Raw genomic sequence first — 8,859 nt, forward strand, 5'->3', positions numbered from 1 at the left:
CCGTAGCAAGCCTAATATGCAGCAAAGCAGGCTTGTTTTAAAATACTGACCACAGAGGTCTGGGTTTTGCCTCTTTTCCCTTCCTCCCTGGCACCCATGATTTAGAAAGGCGATGCCCTGCCTTTACCCAGGACATCACATATGGAGCAGGGTTAAAGATCTCCAAAGGAGGGCCATTAAGGTCCACAAAAAGCAGAGAAGACAGACTCTTTGCACGGAGCTTGTTGCGCGTTTTTCTATCTGTATCATTTACTGCCGAAAATCCTCTCTCACATTCAGCAGAGGTGGCCAAGTATGTGTTACTTGCAATGATACGTTTTTTCAGGGTCCCTCCCTCCAGTGTTCCTTGTAATTTGTAATTTCTGAACTCCTCCACTGCTTCTCTCCCTTGCTCACCAAGGAGCTTTGCCAATGTACGGACCTCAGTCTCTCCAAACAGTACTAGGTCCTCACGTTTTCTGGCCAGCTGGACTTCTCAAGTGGCTGGAGGATGCAAATGAGGTCATCAGCTGGCATTCGGGCCGTCAGATTGTCCACTACCGCTTGATAAAATTGTTGCCTATTGATCTTTCCTGCTCTGTCACCCACAATGTTCACCCCCTTAAAAACACCAGCTGACAAGCCTTGTTGTGCCTTTGCGGCAGACTTTCCACCTTGCGATTTCATGGCATTTAGAATTTCTGTTGTCTGTTTGATGTGGTGGTAACTCTGGACAATGGTTGTCTCCCGTTTTTGTAGTTTAAGTGACAGGCTCTGCAATTCACGCAAGACATCTTTCATACAGGCTAAATCATGCACAAAGCTGGCATTGCTAAGGTATTTCAATAGTCCCAGGAACTTCTTCCTCACTTTATCAGAGTTGCCAGTATTTTCACTTTCAATTTGAAAATGTCTAGCCAGAGCAGGGTAATTTTTCCAAACAGCTCTCACAGTGTTAAAGCTGCTGGCAACCCATCTGATTGTAAAGATCTCCCCTATCCTCAGAATTTGAACATTGAGCTCATCTGCTACTTCTTTTAGCAATCGGGCCAGTTTGTGGGATTGATTAAATAAACTGTACAATTTAGAGATGAATATTTCAAAATGATTGCAGGCAGTCAGGGATTTTATGGAGTCATGGACAGCCAATTCCAACCTGTGAGCCATACAGTGGATGGATTTTAGCTTTGGAAATTCAGATTTAAATCTAGTAATGACACCAGACTTGCACCCTGTCAAAACTGAGGCCCCATCAGTTGCAATGCTTATGAGGGTTTTTTGTAAGAAGTCATCATCTAATCCAGCTGTCTTTAGGCTTTGTCTCAATGCATCATAAATGGAACTTGCATCTGTACCCTCCTTTAATTCAACAAGATCTAAGAAGATGTTCTCAACATCCCCATCACCTGTAACATCACACCTGATAAATACTATCATATAGGCCAGCCCAAATACTGTGCTCTCATCGACTGTCAATGAAATGCGTGAGTTTTTTTCTTTAATGTTCTGTGGCAATGTGGTTCACAATTTCAGCACAAGAATGATCTGACCTATGCACATTCCCTATGACAGCACCGTTAAGTTCTTGCAGAATCATGAGAGGTGGCATCTTTTTGAAAGCTAACCTTTCTTTCGCTACTGCATATGCAGTTCTGAAAGAGCTGGTTGTTTCTTGCACTAAACCTGCATTGATTTCCAAAATGGCTTTTGGCAGGACCTCCTTTTGTTTCTGTTGTGCTATCTCAGTAGACCTCTGGTGCGAAGCACTATCTCTGTGTTTGTATATTTTTTTTGCTAATGTCCTTTTGCAGGTACTCCCCACTGCCCCATTAACCCATTCACTAGCAAAATTCATCCCCGGACATTTACCAGACAAAAGCAAAGTCTTTGCGTCTCTGCATGGCTTGCAACCAAGGCATCCATCTTTTATGTATAACCAGGGGTTATGTTCTATCCAGCCCTGCCATTGCTCTCTGGTCCAGCAGTGTGGTGTCTCTGTCCTCTCTGTCCCTCCATCTCCAGTGGCCTTCAGACAGAAATATTTGCTTGTAAGACTAATTTCATTCTTGATGACACAGTTGTTACATGTCATGTCCTGTTTTCCCCGTTCATTGTGTATTTGGTTTAGTCCTGTGTTCCAGTTTTCCCGCTCCTCGTTTCTGTTCAGTTCCTTCACCTGTGTCTAGTTAATTTGCCCCAGCTGTGCCTTGAAAGTGGGTCATATATAGCCTGGGTTTCCCCATACTGCCTTACCGCAGCGCGATTCAATTCACGCTGAAAGGCAGTCTGGATACCATGGCCAGATTTTTCGCCTCATTTAGGGAACCAATCACAGAACGGGGAGGGAGCAGCTAGACGATGACGACATCTATGCGACACACGGAAACAGTTTGTTTATATCGATTTAACATGGCTGAAGACGCGAAGCTACTCTTTGATGCAGCCTTAGAACAATGTCTAAGTAGTTTAGAATGCAAGTTCATTTTGAAAAAAGAACAGCTTTCGGCGTTAAACCATTTCTTAAACAAGAATGATGTTTTTGCCCTGCTACCAACAGGCTTTGGAAAAAGTCTGATATATCAACTAGCCCCGTTAGTGGCTAAGGCAATGGGGCTTCGCGAGACCCCAGTCGTCCTGGATGACCAGGTACAGGAGGCTGTTAAGCTTGGAATTTCTGCCACTCAGCTGAGTCCTGATAAAGAAAATGCGATTAAAAATGGTCGATACCAACTTCTGTTCGGCAGTCCCGAGGCCTGGATGAGCGCAAAGTGGCAAGACATGTTAGCCACGGAGTTCTATAGAACCAACCTGATAGGCATCGTTGTAGATGAAGTCCATTTAACATATAAATGGTAAGTGGTATTTATTAATATCTTATTGTCATTATGTCTGTAGACTGCTATCTACTGTGTTTGTCACAGTGCCACTAAGTTGTGTTGCTTTTCAATATCAATATACAGCTACCGCTTTAGTAGCATAACTTTCATCTGTGCACACGTACACGATTAAAGTTGTTGACACTTTAGTCATTAAATTTAATTTTTAAACTTGTGAAGTACAACCGCAAACAATTTCCAATGCAAATAATAACTTCAACATCTATGCTAAACTGTACTTAATACTTATGATTTTATTTTGTCTAACAGGGGGAAGGCTGCGAAAGGACAGAAGGCCTTTAGGGAAAGCTTTGCAAGGTTGGGGGAACTTCGAGCAATCGTACCTCCAGGTAGGTTAACAATAACACTTTAGAGATTACTGTTAGCTTTACCTGGATCAACACTACATATGGCATTTCTGTTACTCGGGCACTGAAATTTGTTGACACATCCAACCCATTACCCTTTCGATGATAAGCCATCTTTCAAATTATGGTTTTGCTACTGTAATATCACACCACTCTCACAACATTTATTTACCAGTGTTAAGTAACTTATTGTCTGAACATGAGTATTAGCCTCTATGTAAACAATGACATTATAACATTACACAAATTACACATTGCAAAATTATCATGTAATGCCTTGTTTTTTCTTTGACATTGTTACTTTCAAAACACTGTTACAATTTAATGTTTAAGTGTAAAAAAAACTATACAGTGGGATGAATAAAATGGGAATGACTTCAAGGTTTCTCATTTGTTCTTTTAAATTTTATTTTTTAGGTACTCCAGTATTGGCATTGACCGCTTCTGCAGATTTGCACTCAAGAGACATTGTCAGGAGACAGCTACACTTCCAAAATGCAATCAACATCACTGTTAGCCCCAATCGACCCAACATTAGACTTGGGGTAAGAAGACTTACAACAGATTCTCTGGACTGTTTTGACTGGCTGGTAAAAGACTTAAAAGAAAAAGGACTGGAGATGTTACCGATCATCATATACTGCCGGACAATAAACACTGTTACACGAGTTTTCTGCCACCTCAAGGCTGAACTTGGGGATAGCGCCTGGGTCGGTGAAGAGAAAATAGGTAAAAACCTATTGATTGGGATGTTCCACAGCCAGACTCTACCTGTAAACAAGAGCAGGGTACTTTCTTCATTTAATGGAGAAGGCAGCTGCAGAGTGACTGTGGCAACTACAGCACTTGGAGTTGGCCTAAATTTCCCAAAGGTCTCCCATGTGGTCATGTATGGGTTACCAGAGGACCCAGAGGCCACTCTCCACCAGGTTGGAAGAGCAGGCAGAGATGGCTCTCCAACTCATGCTGTTCTCAATGCAAACAATCAGCTTGCCAAGACTGACAAGGCAGTAAAGGATGTTCTTCAAAAAAGCTTAAATGGCTGTTTTAGGAAGGCCCTATACTCTCATTTTGAGAAAGACACATCTAGTGTTGAGCCTGGACATTCTTGCTGCACCTATTGCCATTCAATATGCAAGTGTAGCTCTGACAGTTGCTCTGTAGAAACACCAAATTACGAGATGCCGAAACAGATTCCATCACCTGACAAATGCAGACAAGTCACATTAGATGAGCAGGGATTGGTCAGAGAGCTTTTAGAGAAATATAGAGAAAGTCTAATTTCGCCAGATGAACACCTGTACACACATGCATCATTCTGCACCGGTTTCAGCAATGTACTAATTGAATCAGTAGTTGAAAATGTATGTGAAATATTTGACATCACCTATGTCATGCAGAATCTACCTGTATTCGACATAAACCATGGCCTGGAAATCCTAAAAATTGTGCACAAAGTTTTTGAAGACTTTGATTTATGCAAGTACCCAGAGACTACAGAAGAACCATATTTGAAGCCTGATATTGACTTCAAGGGGTACTTTGATTTAGAGGATGAGGATGATGAAAAATCATTAAGCAGCATTGAGTCAGGCTTATCTGTGCTTCCAATATCAGACTAATTACTGAGCCACTGTAAATAACTACACAGTTGTATATATGTTTGATTCTGAATAAATATTTCTATTTACACTTCAGTAATGTGTCCAATGTGTTTAAATTCATGAATAAGCAAATTTACAACAAGGTTTGTAAACATACAGCTTTAATAATATCAATGAGCATGAGGAAATATAAAAATGTTTAAAAACAAAAAAATGTGTTTACATAAACACACAGCACAATTAACATGTTCTCAAGGTTTACAAAGGGACACTGCGCCATTCATTTAGTTTGCTCATCATCCATTTCCACAGTGCTTTATGATCCAGCTTTGCCAATAGGTTTTTTCGGAAGCCAGGGAAGGCAGCATACACTCGACCTGGTTGTTGTTTAAAAAGCTCTGCCTCTTGCAGAGTGTCCACCAAGGTGAGGATGTCTTTGGTCATGTCCACATGGTGAGCACCAGTTTGCCCAGATATGCCCAGCTCAATATCAGTGCCTGCCATCATTTCTTTCATGACTCCTATAGACCTGCTTATTCTTGCTGCTGAAGTCTCATTCAGGTTAGGCCCCAGGCCGCTCAGGAAAGATTTCAGGAATCCATTTAAGTGCTCCAGATGTAAATCTAGTGGAATGTTTCTTCCCTTGCCTCCCCTTGTGCTCCAGAATTTGTTCCACTTTAGACTGTGAGCAACTTGTGGAGACAACGTGGCATTAATTTGTACAGTAAGCAGGAAAGTACTGTATGCGTAGCTAGTGTGTCCGTAAGCTTTGTAGAACAACATGGCTACTGTGTAGAGACGCATCAGTCTTTCACCATCTCCTTCCTTTACTGCATCTAAAATGTCCAAAAGAATAAAGCTGAAGCCCAGTCTGGCAACGGTGTGTTCATACTTGTGGTCACAGTGAGTGGGGATGATTGGTATCGAGTCTGTTGGCACAACCAGGTTGTGTGTCTTTATTTCGTGGCTTTGTCTTCTTTTGCAATAAGTGAACATTCTTGAACAACCCTCCATACGACAATGGAACTTATTCTTTTGAATTGGTGTGGCAGATGTTTTACTTGCAGCCTCTGCAGCATCAGTGATGTCAGGAAGAAGAACATATTTGTCCACGATTGAGGCAGTTAAGTTGTTGAACCATGTCCTCCTTGCTTCTGGAGAGGCCTCTTTGATGTGTTCTGGTATAAGGGACTCAGGACAATCTGTAAAAGGAAAAACAAAACAGGGACCAATTAATAGAGGTAGTATTCCAACCCCACACATGCAGATATTTGCCAGCTTCAATATTGAATCAGCCATCTTGAAGGTATCAAGACCAATGTGCGAGTTAAAAGTTTGTTATACTGTACACACCAGTGTACAGTGCATGTTATTTAAGAAGCTGAAACGACTGAAAATACAAATAAACGTATGATACCTGGGTTGTGGTTTTCCTGGTGGAGATGTCTCGTGGACTCGGTGGGTTTGGGCAGGTCTTTTTCAAAGCCCTCGGGGTGTTCGATGGTGTAGGCTCGCGTTGCCTTTTGGCTATGTTGCTGTCCGTGTTTCGGAACTCTTCTTCCCATTGTCTGAATGTGGGCAAGTCTCTTTCCAGCCTGGAAATTCTGTTTGAGCAACGCTGGCAGGATCTTCGCGATTCCCCTGACTCCGGTGCGACTGTCACCCCTAATATTGTTTACCTCTCGGATAAACTTGGTGGTTTTTTGGATGAAAACATGTCTGTGGAGTGTCCATATATACCTTCTACCCTCATATTTATCTTGCACAAACGGCAATAATCGCTTAACGTCATTGTTTACAAAAAAGATCTTTCCCATCGTCTTCTTTCTTGTCTAATTTCTGTCGCTCTACATACGTCATCTGGTATAATCGAATCGATTGGCTATGAGCTACGTACAGGCATATTTGATAGACATTCTTAGCACCCAATAAACTGCGACGGGCATTCTGAAACCACGCCTCAAATACGAGAAATTGCGCATGTGGTTCTCAGACCCAATTCTCAACGAGATTGGGTCTGGCGTTAGCCAGGCTAGGTCATATATGTAGTAGAATAGTAGCATAAATTTCAAATTTGGGTCCTTCTTGGCCGTTAAAAGGCAGAAAATGACTTTTTAGTGCTTGTGGATTGTAGACAACAATCCCCATAGTGCATTGCAATGCTCAGCTCCGCAGGCCACTCCCACTACTCCGCCCATCAATCTAGACTAAAGTTGAGCTCCACTACGGCTACGCTACCGCCTGGAAATCATTTCACTGGAAGTTGAATTCCTCCTCGTTTTTGTTTTGAAATTGTGTGCACTTGCATAGGCCTAGTACCGGCATGTTCAGCCAGCACAAGGAACAGCCGCCTCCTGTTCCTCCATAGCCCTCAGCTGCTCGTCGCTATATTGGTAGCTCATAAAGGTATCCACGAACATCCGTTTCTACCATAACTTCTTCAAAATCCCAATCCTCCATAATGCATCCGTCTGCGTATTCAGTACCTTCGTCCATATTTTCAACAAGTTTCTGCCGGTGAAATCAAACGCACTAGCACTGTTCTGTGATAGCTCTGTTAGCGCATTAGGTCCAACGTACCCCCTATGGGCGGGTTTGAAAGGGTGGGAACTAGTGCGTAGTCTTTACAGAAATCCCCCCCTCTTACACTTTTTTTACACGATTTTTGCGTCATTGTAGGAGGAAGTGAAAAAGGTAATTTCTCTCATCTCAGGGGAAAATGAGAGAGTGTTGCACGACCATTCAATAGTATGACTGGGTTTCTAACAATGGAAAGCTTAATGCAAATGGGTGGAGTGTCCCTTTAAAGGGATTATCTGGAGTGAATCAACCCATAGCCCTGTTGTTTGATGTTGCAGAGTGCTGTTGGGAGGTATGAGAACAACAGAATTTGGTACAACATGGGCCAAATAGTGAAATAACAGCCAACTCTAACTCATGAGGGCAAGGAAGCTTTGTTTTAGTTTTGTTCTTCTATGCCCCCATTAGTTAGCATTAGCTAGAAGTTTGCAAATTCGGTTTACATGCACCAAATTCTCTCTTTCCTATACCTGCCCGGACAACAGGGCTATGAGTTGATTCAGTCCAGACAATCCCTTTAAGTACAGCCTAATTTCTAACTCACCTCTTGGCCACATGCTGCCTGCTCAGCGTCCTGCACACTCTCATCTTCCTGCCCTCTCCTTTCTGCCTGCTGAATGTCCTGCACACTGTCGTCCTCCTGCCGCCCTCCTACTGCCTGCTGAATGCCTTGTGCAATGTCGTCCTCCAGCCATCTATCAACTGCCTGCTGTATGTCCTGCACTCTGCCCTCATCCTGTCGTCTCCCTGCGGCCTGCTCACGGCTTTCATCCTGTGCCTCTCCTATCTGCTGGGCACCCCTTTCCTTAACACATATTCAGTGTATAAAACCTAACCGCACCAACACTTTTAATGTAATTGTTTGTAGATCTTAGTGCTAATATTTCCTGCTTACTCTTTTAGCACCAAAAAAGTGCCTGATGTCTGTGTGCCCTTTCCTTTTCCTCATAGTGTCTCTGTGAATAAAATCAAAGTTTCATTAGATTAGGGTTCTCAGATGAAACTACATTTATCAAACTAAAAATATGAAATAATAGAATGTAAAAACAATACTAGCCAATTAAAAACAAATTCAAATACTAGCATGTACTATTCAGCCTAGGCTACTTGGCTCTTTTTATGTTTTCACTGATGTTATGTAGTAGGCTTAGCTACATCAGACCCTCTTGTGCATAATATAAAAACAACACGGATCTGTGCCAAACTAATTTCAAAAGGGCACAATCATTTATTCAAGATAAAATGAGAATGGACACCTAGGCTATGGAGTTCATCTCCTTGGAAATGACAATCGAGTTTACCTCACCACAACGTAAAGCTTGATTTAAATAGAAAATTCTCTTGCTACCTAACCTTGGTAACTAACCAAGATCCACTTTACTAGCCTCAGTGGGTAAGTAGCAGAGGGATGGGACGGTATGAAAATGTCATATCACGATTATAGTGACCAAA

General features: G+C 42.2%; 1 protein-coding gene across 1 annotated transcript; it reads left to right on the forward strand.

Annotated features, from left to right (window-relative positions):
* The first annotated feature begins 2,586 nt into the window (after window positions 1-2,586).
* On the forward strand, window positions 2,587-4,845 carry LOC130095641 (bifunctional 3'-5' exonuclease/ATP-dependent helicase WRN-like). The gene is made up of 3 exons (XM_056262377.1): window positions 2,587-2,831; window positions 3,126-3,205; window positions 3,641-4,845. The coding sequence occupies exons 1-3, from the start codon at window positions 2,587-2,589 to the stop codon at window positions 4,843-4,845; spliced, it is 1,530 nt and encodes a 509-aa protein (XP_056118352.1).
* The last annotated feature ends 4,014 nt before the right edge of the window (window positions 4,846-8,859 follow it).

The sequence above is a fragment of the Rhinichthys klamathensis genome, unplaced genomic scaffold, assembly GCF_029890125.1.
Source record: "Rhinichthys klamathensis goyatoka isolate OS25496 unplaced genomic scaffold, OSU_Roscu_1.1 h1tg000011l_1, whole genome shotgun sequence".
NCBI classification, from domain to species: Eukaryota; Metazoa; Chordata; class Actinopteri; order Cypriniformes; family Leuciscidae; genus Rhinichthys; species Rhinichthys klamathensis.